This window comes from Labrus bergylta, chromosome 15 (genome assembly GCF_963930695.1).
Source record: "Labrus bergylta chromosome 15, fLabBer1.1, whole genome shotgun sequence".
Classification (NCBI taxonomy): Eukaryota; Metazoa; Chordata; class Actinopteri; order Labriformes; family Labridae; genus Labrus; species Labrus bergylta.
The window spans coordinates 4,478,634-4,496,268 of NC_089209.1; the positions used below are offsets into that span (position 1 = coordinate 4,478,634).

Genomic DNA, 17,635 nt, shown 5'->3' on the forward strand with positions numbered 1-17,635 from the left:
AATGAGGAAGGTATTGATGGTAAACTCATAGTTAATGACCGATTAGCTGTCATGTAGAATAAGGTACTAATAAGCACTTAATAATGACTAATTAGCAGTCAGTATGCTAATAATTAGCATGCTAATAAGCAACTAGTAAGTGGTGAATATTGTGATCTTAGTGTTACCCAGAGAACAAATACTTTTTATAAGCGTGAGCAGAAACTTCAAAACTGCAACGAAAGATTAAAAATATCAGACAACAAAGTTATAAAATCCCCCTTTTTTATTTGGTTGTATTTCATTTTACTCATTTACATTTCGTCAACAGGGAAGCACAACAGTGAGTGACGCTGACACGCCTCCCTGCCCACCTCCCAAAAAAAACCTCTGCTTCATCGACTTCAATAAGATGAGCATTTGTCTTTGACAGATTCACACTTCCTGATCCATTCTGGTAAATCCTCCCACTGTTCAAATTGAGTAAAAACTGAGTAAAATAAGAGCAAAGATGTAGAAAAACAAATCAGTCTTTAGCTATTAGCATGGAGTTTGCTATGCTAACAGGTTAGCATGGACACATGAATGTGTTAAGAGCTGGGGGCTAAACGTTTAACTTCCAAAAGACAGTTTAGAAAAATTCAAATTAATTTACTTCTACGTATCAAATTAAAAGAATATTAATGAACACTGTTAAAACACACACGTGTAGGCTATAACACACGCCCATGAAACAGTCTGTTAAGTCTGTTATTCAGCTGTAATTAAGTATTTACAATTTAAAAAAATAAATAAATAACATGTCTTATGACATGGCCGGATCACCTTAACACTGAAGTGGTTTAAGTTGAAAAGATATGAGAGAGCGAGAGAGACAAGAAAATCAGACTTGTTTCAAAAATGTTGTGAAACACTTGAAATGACATGTGGGGGTTTTGTTGCCTAGGAAACGGAGGCAAAACGATGACCTTCAAAGTTTTTTTTAGACGAGTCCTCAATGCAAAAACTCAAAGACGAAATGAAGTGATGAAGATATTTGTCGGAGTTGGTTTTATAAACATTATTCATCCGTCCATTATCCAGAGCCTACCTCTTTTCCCATTCGGGGTCGCAGGGGACTGGGCGAGAGGTGGACTGTCCACCAGCCAATCACAGGGCTGACATACAGAGACAGACAACCAGGCAATTAGGAGTCACCGATTAACCCCGTCAGGGTAAATGTACACTATATTGAAAACATTCACAGCTTTGTTTCATACAGCCTCACTTCAAAAAATAATTACTGAAGGCTGAACCACCTGAAATCCTGATAAGAGGAGTCACAACCTTTAAGGAGCATTAATAGATGACTGACACGTCTTTGCATTTTGGACTGTTTGTTGCAGTTTAACAAAAGTGACACTGATCAATTGGAAACTGTGACGGGTGTTTTTGTCCCATTGTTTTCAGAGTGATAATGTAAATAACTGCAAACCTAACACAGACCCTTTAAATAAAAACAATGCTTTGTACGGTGAATGCTCCTCAACTTGACCAAGATCCAAAACTAAACAGAAACCTCGAGTCAACATGCACTGTGAAAAGAAAGTTGGACCTAAATAAAGCAAACGTGTGTGAATCAACTTAGAAAATATCCCCAGTGATGAAGCTGAAACACCAAAACCCTGATCCAGATTCAACAAGGGAACCACGCTAATATTTAAAACATTAACTCTAAGCCTCTGTTCACCAGTCGTGGTCATGTACCTGCAACTACAGGATACCCTCACACGTGTTCTTAGAGACTTTAAATAGTTATTGGTTACTGCTGCAGTCGTTTTTGTTTTTTAAAGGCACATCACTGTCACCATCAAGTCAAGAAGCAGGGCGAGGGGTGGGGGGGGGTATCTCTATTAAAACTAGAGACAGAAAAAGAGATGCATGATGAGAAGATTCAGACTTTATGTCTGGTGTCTTCTGTCTACTGTGAAGCATTTCTAGTGTAGTTGTACGGATGTGTAATGACAATAAATGAGTCGGTGATTAGTGCCTGAAATCTGCTTCCTGGGCTCTCCCTGCACACTTCCACTTCATTAGCATGCTCGCGTTGAGGGTCCTCCACAGTGAGTGCAGAGTAAGAGTGGGTTTTTGAACCCCCCTCCCCTACATCCAGTCGCTTGCTGCTGTATTTAACCCCTCCACATGAACAAAGGGAACACACTGCAGGAGTCTGGAGGGAGCAGGATGAGATAAAAACACACACAGGTAACTGATACGCAGCAAAACCAGAACGTTGTAGTGACTCTAAACCTGAGTTCAGAGATTATCAAAGAACTGTAAAGGTAGCGGTTTGTGTAGTCGAGGAAGAAAGTGTGAGGTAAAAATAAACGACCTGAAGTGAGGGAGGTTTCTTAAAAAGGTGCATAGAGGGCGAGTACAGTGCTGCAGGTTTGTGTCCTTATACCTCTGTACATGTTTGCATGTCCACACCTCTTTCATACCATGTTGAATATAACAAATTAAATACACACTTCATGAGCTTAAAGGTGCCGGAGGCTGTCTGTGACATTAACATCAACACATTAGCAGTTTTACATTTTATGCTTGAAAAAAAAACAACAACATAAAAGTGGTGTGTATTTGTAAAGATTATTTTGTTTAATCAGTTGTATGAGAATCATTTACTTCCTGTTTTATTCTAACTACAATTCTAATTGGCTTTTTAACAATAGAACCAGGGGGATGTTAACTTCTAGGTTAGCCAGTTAAAATACAGTATTCTTTAAGTCTCTCTCTCTCTCTAATCATTTAATACAAACAAATGTAACAAACTAAAATGTGGCTTTCAGGTGTAGCAAATGGCTTTTTACAGAGACTGTCCACCTCAGGGATCGTGTGTTGGCTGGCTACATGAAGCTGTTGCCTTTGGTCTACCAAACAGCCTGACTGCAACAGAAAGAAAGATAATCGCAAATAAAGCAGACGAACAAAATCTCTTTAAATAAAAAACATCTTCTAGTAAACACTTAACACGCTTCTGTCACTCACATTATCCCGGGGCTCGTATTTCTTTAGCAAAGGGTGGCACATGACATAAGGGCTGGTATCATTTGTCTGTATTAAGTGTGTGTGTGTGTGTGTGTGTAACCAGAGTCTGCTTGCCCTTTAAGGTCAGGCCAGGCAGGTTTTTTTCACATGTTTTTGGTGTGAGGGTTTTGAAGTGTAATTCCAGTGCTGTACAGTAGGGGGCATGCATTCTTGGAGAAATAAAAGCATGCGTGGTGGGGAAGGGGGTTAGCCTCGACTTTGCAGCTCCGGGGGTTTTTGGCTCAGACATCAAACATCACAGTCAGGATTTTTTTTTTTTTTGTGTGTGAGTCTGTGAGGTTCTCTCTTCTCTCCTGTTCCGCTTCACATCAGTGTGTCCTTAGTGTAGCTGCAGTCTGTCCTCCTTTGGAAGATGATCTCTCAGACGTTTGTCACCACATCACTCGGCAGCAGGAGCTCGTTTGAGGGTCGACGTTTAGCAGAATGTTTTTATTTTTTTAAACAGGACAAGAGAAGAACAAAAAAGATCCACAACACCCAGAAAGTCGTGCTGCTGGCGTCTGATGAAGAGTACGCGTAACAAGCTGTAATCCAAGTCCACTCTTCAGTAACAAAAAACACTTGTTAGTTTTTTTTCTCCTAAACAGGTGAGGGAGAAATGTAAAAAAAAAAAAAAAAAGTGCTCCTGTTGATGACCAGATGAGAGAAAAAAGAAATGATTCCAGTCCTGATCTGGATAGCCGACAACTAGAGGACAACCTTCCCAAGTGTCACATCCTCACTGTTTGTAATGGGATGACAGGAACAGATTAGAGAGGTCAGTTCGGGCATGTTGCCATACTAGCTCTGGAAGTGCATGAAACGGCTAGCAAGATCACATCCAGCCCGGGGCTAGGCTAAAAGTAGAGGAGACAGGACTCGATGGAGGGACGGCTAAAAAAGAAACAGCTAGTGTTCTCATCTTTAATCATTCTCCTCCATTCATCGAGTTCCTTGGAGGGAGACCCAAGAGCCTCTTAAGTGCCCACCTTTCAGGGCGTTGTCCAGTGGGTGGATCAGGTTAATGATGAGGGGTCAGGACTGAAGGTGTTGGCCCGGGCTGGCTGGTGGCGGCTGTGGGCTGGTTGTTTTCTCTGTGTCGCTGGCAGCAGTCGAATGTGGCTGGATCATAACAGGAGCGCGACGGACTGAGGAGGAAGAGAGAGGTCAGGATGAGATTAATAGACAGTTTGAACTCTAAGAATGAGCAGAGGTACACATGATATCATGAGACTTTTGAGCCTGTGTCCACCCAAGCTTTATTTACAGGTACAAAAGCACTGGCTGTGTGCTCAGGAGCGCTTGGATGATTGCTTTTTTAATATTTTCCACTTTATCCTTCCCTACGAGCATCAAACGGAGGATGCTTGATTTTAACTTCTATTTTTATTTTTAATAAGTATATTCCCGTCCCCTGTTTTCTGGAGCTGTAATGCACAAATTTCCCCCACGGGGGATCAATAAAGTTTATCTTTATGCTTGCCCTCCTACTTTAACTGGATGATGAGCTTAATAATACTGACGACCCCACGATCACAGCTCTGATCAGACCAGGAGCAAGCAGAGAAGAGCAAGTGTGGGTACAGGACACGATATGAAGGAGAGAAGAATGCGCAGAAGCAATCATAGCGACCGCACAATAAAGGTGAAGAGCTCGAGAATGCTGGGCTTTTTCTCTCCGAGTGGCCACCTGCTGCTGTAAACGCTCTCTCCTCAGTGGGAACGATTGAAAAAAACAGACGCTGGCACTCAGAAGAAAAGAAAAGCCAGTTGGACACAGGCCGTTATCCTCCATATGGACACCAATAAAAGGGGAGAGTACAAACCTGCTTCTGTTAGTTGAGCCTCATCCACGCCATCACCTTCCTGTGGGAGGACACAAAAGAGATATTACCTCTATGTCATGTTATTTTCAAAACTCAGTTCATGTGGACAAAATAACGCACATCAAGGACACACATTTCTAAAGGGTTAGAATTTAAAATGCTGTTAGAAATCAAAACAAAATGAGTGAAGTCATGAAAAAGGTTTAAAAAACAAACAAATAATGAATTTCATTATCAAAACAAACAGAACATTTGGAAAGGGTTATTTTCACCATTGATTTCTTCCTTTTGCATGTTTTTGTATTTTTTGCGTTAGTGGTTTTCTGAAATATTATCCATGTGGACAAAGAAGAAACCTAAAATAGCATCACCATGACAACAGCTGCATTTTAATGGATACTTTCACCTTTGATTCAAACTCACAGGTATAACAAAAGCTACAAACATTTTCTTTTCAGTTACTGTAGTGTTATTCAGACTGCTGTTTCAAGGTGCGTGACATTCAGAGTCAGTATGAATGTCACTGAGGCGTAATGAGGGCAGGAAGTGATCCGCCTTCTGTCTCGCTTAAGGAGGTAGTAACCGAGGCGTTACAGGGGCGAGAGGGGATCGGACGTAGCCATTTTGGGGAGGACAGCGCTGTGTGTGTGTGTGTGTGTGTGTGTGTGTGTGTGTGTGGAGCTCCCGCTGTGCTGTGCTCTCTCAGCTTTCAGGTTCTGATTCATCAACTAGAGTGAAAATAACTTCTTCTGGATTCTAGTTAAACACTCAAGTTAATAATGAATACCTGAAAAATGTAATATTGATAAAATCATTACAATGCTGATCAACTTATCCAAACCAATTCTTCAGTTTTATGAAAAGCTGACCCCAAAAAACGTATTTCTTGTATTGCTGCAGCTTCGCTATTTACTGATACACATTTTCAGATTTATGTTTAGTAAAGAAACAGTCCAAATTCTTAGATTTAAACTACTGAAATCTTAACATGTCTTCATAAATGTATGATTTTAATCAATTTGATGCAACAGCAAACACAACGGCAACAACATCAGAGATGGAAGCCTAAAGACTGACCATTCAGTCGGCCATCTTTTCTGACAGGATTTCAAGTAAACAGTGGATTCATGTTAAAATGGCAAGAAGCATAAATAAAAACAAACATGCAGATAGAGGACAATATGAATGACATGTAGTTAATATGAATGACAGCGGTGGTTAAGACGGCACAGACGGTTTGTTATGGATGAAAAGAGAAGCAGTGATGAAGCATTAACAGCCAGCTGACACGGAGATGAGGACAACTTCTCATTCAAGACAAAAACGAGCGGATGATGTGACACAGAAAAAGGAGACCGGGCGGCTTCTTACGAGTCATTTCGACTCCGGTAAAGTCTCCCCGGGGTTCTCTTCCCCCGCTGCATTGGCTGAGGTCGGCGACTGAGGCTCAGGTGGAGGCATAGGCATGGGCAGGGGGATGGGCTGACTCTGTCCCTTTGGGCTTTCTGGATCTGGATTAGACGTAGGCTGGCCTATGATTACTGTGAAACCTGTAGGATTGGAGTATGAACACATGAACGCTGCAGTGTGAGAGTGTGTTCAATTCTCTGGTTAACTAAAAGCACACAAAGACGGTTACAGTTTTATTAACAACTCTAACAACAGGTCTGTTTATATTGATGTTGAACCGATGTATGGAGGCTGTGGAAAGATTGGGAATCCCTCAAACTCCAGCAGTGAGATGGTTTAGCAGTTGACGTATTTTTTTCAAAAGAATTCTAAAATGGCTTGAACTCAAGACAGTTAAAATTAGATTTAAAGGTCACATGTTTATAAAATATGCTTAATAATGTTTTTCTAACAATTATATGTGTCTCTAGTCTGTCTTCAAACCCCCCAATGATGAGAAAAGTCCATCCTCTCCGTCTTTTCCCTGCTCTACTTTTCAGAAAATGTGTGCTCAAACAGGCCGTTTGGAGATTTTCCATTCATGACATCACAAAGGGCAGTAGCCCCTCCCCCAGGTGGGTGACACTCCCACAGCTAGGTGTTTGTTCTGCCCTCTGAGTCTGCCTTGTCACCGTAAACAATAGGACATGGAGCGAGAAAGCACTGAGTACACCCAAGCACCTTTGAGAGAGGGGGCGTGGTCAGACACAGCTCATTTACATATTTAAAGGTACAGACACAGAAACAGCCTGTTCTGAGCAGGGCTGAAATAGAGGGGTTTATAGACATGATCAAATACAGGATCAGAGTGGATTTAGAACAAGAAACTTCACACACATGTTTTGAGGAGCTCTGAGACTTATTTAAACTGGTTGAAGAGGAGGAGAATATGAGACCTTTAACTAACATTCCCCCAATAAAACCGAAAGACTAGAAATATAACATCAGTTAAAACATCATTTATCAGCAGTGGATTTATTAACACAGCAGCTTTAAACATCGTCTCACCTCCGTCCTGCTCTGCTTTGATTTGGGCCTCCAGGTCTTCAGGGTCCACATACTGGTAGTTTTCATCATCGTCTGGTGGTTTACATTTCCCACAGCAAAAACAACAGCAGCAGCAACAGCAGCAGCAGGTGAACAGCGTGCAGCACAGAACCATGCCCTGTGGGAATAAACACAAAAACAACACAGATCTTTTTTTTTACCTGCAGCCAAAAGACAGAAAACAACAGAACCGTCTTTTATCTTTACATCATGAACTGCTCCTTTAATGCTAATTTAGGAACAGTTTAATATCCCGGCGCAAGGAGGAGTCATGCATCTGTTCTAGCTACAAAAGATAGTTTATTTTTCACAACAAAAATAAAAGCTTGTGACTCGGGATAAGAGTGAGAATATACTGCACCTATTCAAAAGCAGAAACCAGAGTCTGACACAGTTACTGTCAGAAAATGACAACTAGAGGTGAAGGAAAAAATGATTTATGTAAAAATGAGATTCTTGTATTGTGATATTTTAAATAGATTCATAACTTCCAAAAATGGATTTCCTTGGGCTCATCAGTCACTCCCTGCTAAGTGCTAATGCTAGCTCTTTAACTCAGTAGAATGACAAATGGAGCAGCAAGAAATTCAGCCAGTCTCACAGACGACTGGAGGAGATCCTGAAGTACGAATTTTAAAAAAAAGAAAGACTTTGACTCATATGAATAGATTCTCAATCGAATCGTGACCCCAAGAATTGAATTGAATCGTGAGACATCCAAAGATTCCCAGCCCTAAACAGAACGGTCCTTTTTTTTGTAAGAGGTTAACACAAAGACATCCATAATACAGTGAATCATCCAACACTAAAATCTATCACTCAATGTTGCTTCAAGACAAATTATAAGTTAATGAGTGGCAACATATAAAAGAGATTATTATACACAGTGTAAACCACTTGAACGTGCCGTATGAAAACATTAAAATATCCCCACATGTAAAGACGATAGCTATGGAAATGAATCATCGTATCTCTTCCCTGAATAATGGAGGACTTGAGAAGATTTGTTTCTCATAGAGACGAGAGAATTTGTGTTTTTCCTCTTCCTCTTTTTAGACCCACCATGCAGCTCTTCTGTTATGTATGGCTGTATTTAAGGGTTGAATGGGAGTTTGTGATCAGACTTAATCATTCATTTGTGTCAATATTTATCTGTATGGGATGCAACGGTTAGTCTTTGTTGTAAAGACTGTCCCGCCCATGCTTCGCTGTGATTGGACAGCTAGGTCAAGCCTGATAGTTATGAGTGCAATGATTCTATATACATGTATGGATTAAAAAAAAAGCACTTCCATTACAGATACCAAAATAACTCGTCTCATGGAAACAGCTTACTTTTGACTTGTTGACATTTTTGATGAACCACATGGATGTTAGAAAACGGAGGCTTTACAACATATTGCAGCAGTCAACTCGCTTATAACGTTAAGAGAGAGGAGCGAGGCAACAACAGGCAAAGTGACTTTTTACAGAAACGAGCCCCGATAAGTAAATTAAATACACATGTTCTCCTAATGCAAGCTTCTACTCCGAGAAAAAAAAGCACCCACCTTGAACCACCATTTGGACATGAGGAAGTAGTATTTGACGCTCTCCTCTCCGAACTGCTCGGACACGTAGAGGCCCATGGAGCCATACTCGTCGTAGATCTTCCTCTTGGTCTCATCGTTCAGAATGGAGTTGGCGTTGTTGATCTCCTTGAACTTCTCCGCTGCCTCGGGGTTTTCGGGGTTCTTATCTGGGTGATACTTCAATGCTAGTTTCCTGACAGGAGAGATGAGCACACAGACATCACGATAATTAATATAGAAAAAGGAGATTAAGATCAGTTCAGGCCAAGAAGGGGCGGGATCATTTCTATTTATCTATTCTATTTATGACAAGAGCCCGTTGCAAGCAGGCGTCAATCTCAACAGAGCAGATCGACACCCGGACAGGAAATCAGACAAGGGAATGCGCAGAGCATCCGATTGGATTTCAAAATAAAACACAATATAATGACTCCCCAATCGCATATATCCCAAAACATCAACCACATTATGTCACAACAGCAAATGAACCTCAGAAAGACAAAGCAACACGTGTGCACGTTCTTCTCTTTAATCCTGCGTGATCTTGTAGTTCTGGGATCTTGTTAACTTGTGAGTATTAGCTGCTTGTGGCTGCGCCTACGCTCCAGAAACCCCCCCACAGTGGGGTAGGGAGCTTGCTGTTTGACAGACAAAAACTACGGCGGAGATGGAACGCATGCACACGGATCCTGAGGAAACCGCTTTGAAATATTTAATGAACTTCTTAAAGTGAGACTTTGATGGATTATTTAAAAATATGAATTAGACGATGAAACAAATGACACAACACGTGTTGTTTTATTAGCTTGTGTTCTCTTTCACAGACTCAAAAAAAGTCCCTTTTTGGTAGCATGACTAACGGAGGGATCCGGAGGAAATAGCACTTTGAGTAATCTGTCATTAAAGGGAATTTATCAACATAATTAAGGACGGGATTACAGACATTTTCGCAATGGATTTAAAAAATACCCAAAAGTAATAATTACAATGTGTTCAGCCTGCCCACTGTGGAGAAACTAATCCTTTTCTTAAGAGACAGCTGAGACGGATTAATTGGGGGGTAATAATTCAGATTAATGAATGTGCAGACTGCTCACCGGTACGCTTTCTTGATGTCCTCAGCTGTGGCTCCTTTCTCCAGCCCTAGCACCTTGTACACACTCTCCCCAGCTGTGGACATCTTCCTCTGGGGACGGGAGGGGTTCGGTTCAGCCATGGCTCACCTCTGATGTGAAAAAGAAAAGCACATCACTTTGTCATATAAAAGAAATTACATAGACAGAAACAAACGTTGAAGGAGATTTTTAAAATCTCTTATTTTGAGTCATTTCAGTCAGAAACAGACATAACACTCAGGGATTTCTCGACAATGGAAACTATGAAAAGGCTGCGATGGATTATACTTCATGTTCAGGATGCGTACCCGACCGGTGCTTGTCCTCGTGCATGAACTGTGCTGAACACACCTCTACCAAGCGTGCCAGGGCCAAATAAGGTTAGGATCAAGACCCTCACACTAGTACTTGGGCACGGTACAGATGGCCTAGTGTACATTGACCCTGAGTTGCAGTGTGTTTTAAGTTGCAGTGTGTTGATTCCTTTGGGCCAGAAAAATACTCGACACAAGATCCATTTGAGGATCTTTATGATGTTTGATCTTAACATCAGTCAAAAATTAGACATAATAAAAGAATACATATTTTATCTTGATTTTTCAAATACTTTGCCTTTAAATAATTTTAAAAATATGTGGCCCAACTATCAGGGAAAGTTTATCGTTTGTATTTCTATTGCTTTTGAATTTCTATTAATGTAACTCTACATACAGTTCAAGTCATCCTGCACAGCTTAGCCTTGATATGTAAGCTAATAGAGGATTGCTCCAGAGGGCTAGGTGCATCGACCCCACCTATTATCTACGACCAAAAGAAGGGAGGTGTAGGAGCTGGACATCTTGGGTTTAGGCGTTCAAATAACTGTATCCATAGTCCACGTCATTTCATAACTGGAGGTATTGTGTCACAGTAATAACCTGGTGTTAGTGCAGTTACAAAATACAAAAGGGATTTCTACTCCAGAACAAACTCACAGACACACTGTTACTCAGCCGCACAAATAAAGCTGTGAGGGTCATTGATGAAAGAAGATTACATTCTGCTGATCTCAGAGATTACCCGCCCGTGACCATATCAGAGGAGGTCAGTGTGCTGGTCAGACTGGCTGAACTGCCCCACACACACACACAAACACATCACACTATACTAAAACCTGAGTCCACAGATTTTTACTGCTGTGGCTAAAAAGCAGACTCATCGAAGACAGAACTTTACAAGACCCTTGAACAGGCCCAAAACGCTCTCATTAAGCACGGCGAGGGATGAGCTGCTTAATCCATAAAAGACTACTACTCAAATAATAATATAGAAAGTTATTTAAAGATGAATTGATAAAAACAACAGCAGCTATAACAGTGAGATTTATGCCTGACTTCAGTCCTTTCAATTGCCTTTGGACTGTTTAATCCTGAGATATTGCATTAGAGGCAAAACAGAATAAAAATGCAGTCAGGGTCTTGATTAGATTAAAGCTTGAAAAGGCAAAATCGAAAGAGGCCATTCTTCCTTCTCAATGATGGAAACACTGCAGGCCCAGATGGCACCCGCGATCAAGCCAAGAAACCTGATGTAAACACTCCAAGAGTCTCCAAATGTGCTGCGCAAACCCAGAGTGCAGTCTGGCAGGAGACAGCAGCTTCATACAGGAGGCCTGCAGCCGGCTCGTTTCTCTCTTTACATAAACCTTCAAGACCACCAGTTTGCTGCAGAACAAAAAGGTCTGCACTGATCAAACTGACCCCCCCTGCAGAAGCACACACTGGAGCCATCGATCGGGTATTTAACAAGCAGGATCTATTAGGTAAATTAACTGCAGTCGTTTGTGATGCAGACTTAAAAAGCTGGCTGTAAAAGATGTGTGCAAATACTGTTCGTTTTATCACGCTAACATAAATGGCTTTAGGAAAACGAAGCCTCCGAGCAGTCACTTAAACTTCAAACAGACAAACACACAGATGAGTCTTTTGTCTCTCTTTCCAAACACTACTCTGTGACTCCTTTGTGCTCCGAGTTTTATCAAGTGCGGATCTAAGTTTAGCGACTGCTCAGCAGGATTTTGTAGCTGAAAGGCTGTCAGCCGAGAGACGGGAGCAGAAAGCGAGGGAGGAGAAGTGCCTCGATTCGGGGGATTTTAAGGTTGGATTGGAAAATTGTGACGATTCTAGCCGATTATCAAACGATTTCGACAGGTTTGCAGCTGGAAAATAAGATTTTGATGAATTATTAAATTGCAGATTCTTAGTAAATCCTGAGTCTGATGGATTCATTTTAGATGCTCACATAGTGGAGGTACAAGGACAGGTTTGCTTTATTGCACATAACCCAATAGAGGTAAAGAGAAACGTCTCAAAATGCTGAAAAACTGAAACACTAAAGCAGGAACAGCGGTCCCATATAGTCTATAAAATACTGAAAGACACTTAAGATACCTGAACGCAACTCCATTCATTCTGATAAATGGCAAAACAACCAAGAAAACGACTTAGAATAAGAAAGCTCTTTAAAAAAAAAAAAAAAAAGGTACAATATGTAGAATTTTATTACAATGATAACATTAAAATAAATAAAAACTTACATAACCTATGTTGTTGTTGTTTTCTGTTAAGTACTTACATGAAGTCAAATATTTCCAACAGTTATCAAAGAATTTATCATCTTGTCGTGGCAGCCGCCATGACAAGATGACACCACAAGTTTATCGTTGCCGTGGAAACACTGGATGTAACATTAAAGACATATGGAAGAAGGAACTGCTACTGGAAGCTGCCGTACTGTCGCTGAATGAGCTGCTGTGATAAAAAACATCATGAAAATTATACTCAGACACGTTTTCACTGATGTGTGTTGGGGGGTCGCAGAGAGAACTCCCATGATTCCCCACCAGCCCTGATGTATCGTTTGTTAATGTATTGAACGAGCGCCTCCTGGTGGCGGGATCGACATACTGTTCCTTTAAGGGACCCAATTTAAAGATTCTCATTAGTAATTGTTTGGTTAATATTTTTTTAGGGCTTATTCAAGCCAATATAAACCAAATCAATTCTGTAAAAACCAAAAACAACACGGGGCCTTTGAAGCACGGAAATTAACATTTTTGTGAGGCTATTATTAGAGCAGAGCGCTGAATAAAACCGTTTGTGCCGCTACAACAAGCTCTTTATTGCTTTAGACAAGAGGGTGCTTGACAGAATCCACACTACAACACGGCTCATCCTAAAATATATCTCCTTCATGGTTAAAAATAACAACAGCTCGCCAAGGTGGGTGACATGCCATCACAACAGAGAAGTACCCCCAAAGGTCTCTTTAAGACAGCTTTAGTACTCAAATCTGAGACTGAAATGTAGCTCAACTAAATCTCATTAAAGCTGTCACATGCGACAGTTTAGCTTGTCATTATGAGAATTAGATTGGAGACCTTTAACATAGCGCAGTCTTAAGAAGCTGAAAAGTCAAAGCTAACAGGCGAGCATGTTTGTTCTAAAAAAATAACTGTTTTTTACATAAGAGGGTTTCAACTTTCTCTCTGTGGGAGAAGATTCAGGGTCCCTCAGACCAGGCTGAACCGCGATAAACAATCATTTGTGCCGATGACCATAAATATTCTGAATAAGAGGTAATGTAGGAAGTGCCAAGCTGCCGTGCAATATGTCAATATGTTTTAATTCTGTTGTTACTGCAGGACCGAGTCCAAGACAACTTTCCATTCGGGGACAATAATGTATTTCTTATCTTATCTATATACAGATTGAGACCCCGGCTTGTGCTCCGGCGCGACCCCTAGTGTCCTCGCCTGAAGCAGTGGAGCTGGAACGTTAGTACTGCAGTGGTTCCCTCTACAAGAGTTTAAAGGGATTTTCTCTGGATTTGTATTAGTGAAAATAAATATGAGAATAAGATTTCTGTCTTATAAAAGGAGATGATACTTCCACATTTTTAAATCGTCTCGAATACCACTTTTTATGATTTTGATTTTGAAATAAACACGAGGTATTTGTGCCCTAATGAAAGGATAAGCGCTCAGTGGAGACATCCGTCATCCCAATTCTGTCTCTACGCCCGACTGACTCAGTTACATAACCTACCCTATGGCCCTTACTCGCCACCGCGACCAAAACAGCATTTCCCATTCAACAGACCGAGGCTGTGGGGATGTGAGCTACATGTAGCGACAACGCAGATACTACCCTACCCTACCACATCATGGCTCTTCTGGCCCCCCACAACTCAACTGAGTACTAGGCTCACTGTCAGCAAGAGCCATGACATCATTGGGGTTGTCAAGAGTCCAGTATGTCCCAAGACACCCTGGGAAGGCCAGGCAGCTAGCTCCAGCGTCCCAGAGTCACCCCCCTCCCTGACCCAGGCTCTGTTGATGCGAGCTCCAGGTAGTGACAACGCTGATACTACCTTCCCTACCACATGGTCCCGTTTGTTAAAGCATGAATAAATGCAATAACAGGAAGAAAAAAATCATGTTAGGCTACACCATGCTCACAAATATTATTTCCAGAAGTAATCTATTATTTTAAAAGAAAAAGAAAAAGAGGAGAGACTGCAGTTCCACTATTTGATTTCCTCAACATGTCTTCGTTGGTGTATTACTAATCATCAAAATTAATTGATGATGATGTCTGATTTAAAAAGTAGCACGGGCAAATTATTCTGCAGCTCATTTCAAAATGCATTCGCCCTTCAAATTCTACATCTCTGTTTAGAACAATACGTGTAGACGAGGATGTGTTTCGTTACATAACAACAAACATGAAAAATAATGAAGGCTGTGCTATAATTAGAGAGTGCAAGGTGCCGAGCGCTCAGCTGTGACCGTGAGGTCTGCTTGAATTCAGGGCACGGAGCGACCGAGGTGGCAGGTTCAACTGAGGTGGCAGGAATGATGATGAATGTTTATTAGATAATCAAACTGTGAGATTGAATGTGACTGTCCAATTCTATTATTATTATATATTTTATTCAGTTGTGTCCTGAGTCAAGGCTTGCAGGCAGACTTTACTCTCCGTGTAAAAAACCTGCCGACTTCACTAAAGGCAGACTGCAACCTTTGTGTCAACAATCAACTGCAACGGGACAAAAACAAGTCAAATTTCTTGTACAGGTGTATAAACACATTTTAAATTAATGTTATATCATGTCAGTTAGTTCTATGCCTTACATACCAGAACCATTAAAAACCTGAAATACTACCTGGCTGGCTGAACTTGTTGGAGGCCTCACCTGGGAGCCTCAATTCAGGGCTAAATGGTCGTTCAATTTAAGTCATTAGATTTGGATGATAACATATTAACCTGCAAGAGAGGAGCTTGATTTAGACCAATGAGGTGTTGGCCAATCCAGAAAACTTTTGTACAAAGTTTCAACAGCTTAGAAGCGACATTACGCTGAAACCTCAACAGACAGCAGGTGACGTTATGAAGTTTAGATTTGCTCTAAATTATAAAGTACGGAAGAGAATTATGGCCAAACATGAGAGAGATTTTTTTTCCATTATGCACAGCGAGAATAAAGCCGAAATTTCAACTTTTTTTTACATTAATTGTGACATTGAGAGTTTTCTGGACATTTCCAAAATATTCTCTAAAAATTGTATTTAAATATTACTCCCGACATTTTTGTGCATGATATTCTGACTTTTTTCCCCTTTAATATTTAAACTTTATGAGCCGCTGGTGGCGCGGTGGATGGCGCGCGCCCCATGTGTGGAGGCTGTCGTCTCAGGCGGGCGGGCGGACGGGCGTCCCGGGTTCGTGTCTCACCTGTGGCTTCTTTCCCACGTGTCGTTCCCCGCTCTCTCTCCCTGATTTCCGACTCTGTCCACTGTCCTATCTATCCACTGAGGGCACAAAAAAGCCCCAAAAATAAAGAAATCTTTAATGAATAAATAAAATAAAATAAATATTTCAATTTATTTCTCGACATTTCACATTTTTTCCTCGATATTTCGACTTTATTATTGACTGTTACCAAGTGTTTCTAAGTGCAGCTGAAAGGCAGTCAGCTGAGAGAGAGAGAAGTGCCCAGATTTGTTTTTTAAGGTTGAATTGGAAAATGATTTTCGCCAATTCTCAAAAAATAACTGGACAGGTTTGCAGCTCTTTCTGGACTTTATTATTGACTGTTTCTTCTTTTTTCCTCTATATTTTGACTGCATCCTTTTTTTTTCTTTCTTGAAGTGAGTATTAAAGCCAAATCTTCCTCCTCTCTCATTATTTATTTCTCGTGTTTGGCCCTAATCCTCTTCCGTAATAAGGTGCCGGTGTTTTGGGGGGATAACGGGTCCGGTAATGCTGAAGGAGGAGTGACGCGTGATCATCGTCTGTTTGTCCTTGTGGACCTCTAATCCTTCTGCTAATCTCCCGGCACATGGAGTAACACTTTCTATTCAACAGTCTCTCATTCATAACTACAATGTCTAGAGTGAAATAAATCTAATTGAACCAACTCGCTTTCCGTCATGTTTGATTTTAAGTGATTTCTGCAGCTTTCTTAGTCTGTCACGATGGTGTTACGTAGATTACAGCTGACCTTTCAGTTTTAAGACCCATGTTACACAGAGCCACTAAAAAGGATGTATTTAAACCCGAAACAACATGTTTAAACAGTATAAACACATCAGAGACATCAGGACTTTAAAGCTGATCAGATGTGGCCTGAAAACCTTTTGCAGCGTGAACACAAACATCAACCAAAATGCGTTTAAAAATTCAATAAATCTTCTGAATCTTAAACATACATGTGCATGCACAAACCAAAATTATAGTCATGATTCCCCCGTACCTAAACTATAATTCGGCATACAAAAAAACACAAAAAACATGAAGCCTACATGTCAGCAGCATCACATGTGCACATTATTTTGCTCACAGCTCGTCGCCACCGCCCTTAAATTTTCTTTGTGTTTCACCAAAAGAAACCTCCTATTTATGATATCCTCACACATCCCAATTTAAAGTGCATTCTCGCGTCTTCTTGGCTGTTTTTTAATAGTTATATTGTTTCTGGTTACGGTGGTTTACGCTGCCTTTGTTGGGGGGGGAAAGTGAAGCTTAAATTGAGAGTTTATTGAATGGAGTTCGGCGAGCGTTGCCATGACAGCTACTTACGGTTAGCTAACCTGAAGCTAGCTGATTAAGAGCATCGAAATGGCTTTTACTTACCGTGTGTAAACTGAGCAGTGTGTATATCGCTGTGAGGTTAGTTGGATCATAGAGGCATCCGGTTTAACGCCTTAAATCTCAGGTTAAAGTCTTGTCCCAGCCCCGGTGAAGAGGCAGCCTGTTGTAGCCGCCGGGTCGCTTCTTCTTCTTCTTCTTCTTCTTCTTCTTCGGGTAACGGTTCGCTCCTCCAGAGGACATGCGCTGTGATTGGCTGGTTTCCTCCTTCCAGGAAATGAAGACTGAAAGGATGATGCTTTCAAGGTTTCGTCCAAAATCCGCCTTTCAAGCACTTCAGCTAATAATAAGAAGTCACTTTAATTTTTTTTTTTTTTTAAAGAATCAGTCACCGCAGTATGGAAGAAGTTTATGGCCGGGCATGAGAAATAAATAATTATTGAAGGAAGTTT

The 17,635-nt window shown here is 41.0% G+C and overlaps 1 protein-coding gene across 1 annotated transcript; it reads right to left on the reverse strand.

The window, feature by feature from the left end:
* Positions 1–1,578: 1,578 nt before the first annotated feature.
* On the reverse strand, positions 1,579–17,404 carry dnajc5ga (DnaJ (Hsp40) homolog, subfamily C, member 5 gamma a). The gene is made up of 7 exons (XM_020655273.3): positions 17,229–17,404; positions 10,036–10,163; positions 8,918–9,131; positions 7,329–7,485; positions 6,243–6,421; positions 4,872–4,911; positions 1,579–4,193 (listed from the first exon to the last, which is right to left on the reverse strand). The coding sequence occupies exons 2-5, from the start codon at positions 10,152–10,154 to the stop codon at positions 6,246–6,248; spliced, it is 666 nt and encodes a 221-aa protein (XP_020510929.1). The 5' UTR covers positions 10,155–10,163; positions 17,229–17,404; the 3' UTR covers positions 1,579–4,193; positions 4,872–4,911; positions 6,243–6,245.
* Positions 17,405–17,635: the final 231 nt, after the last annotated feature.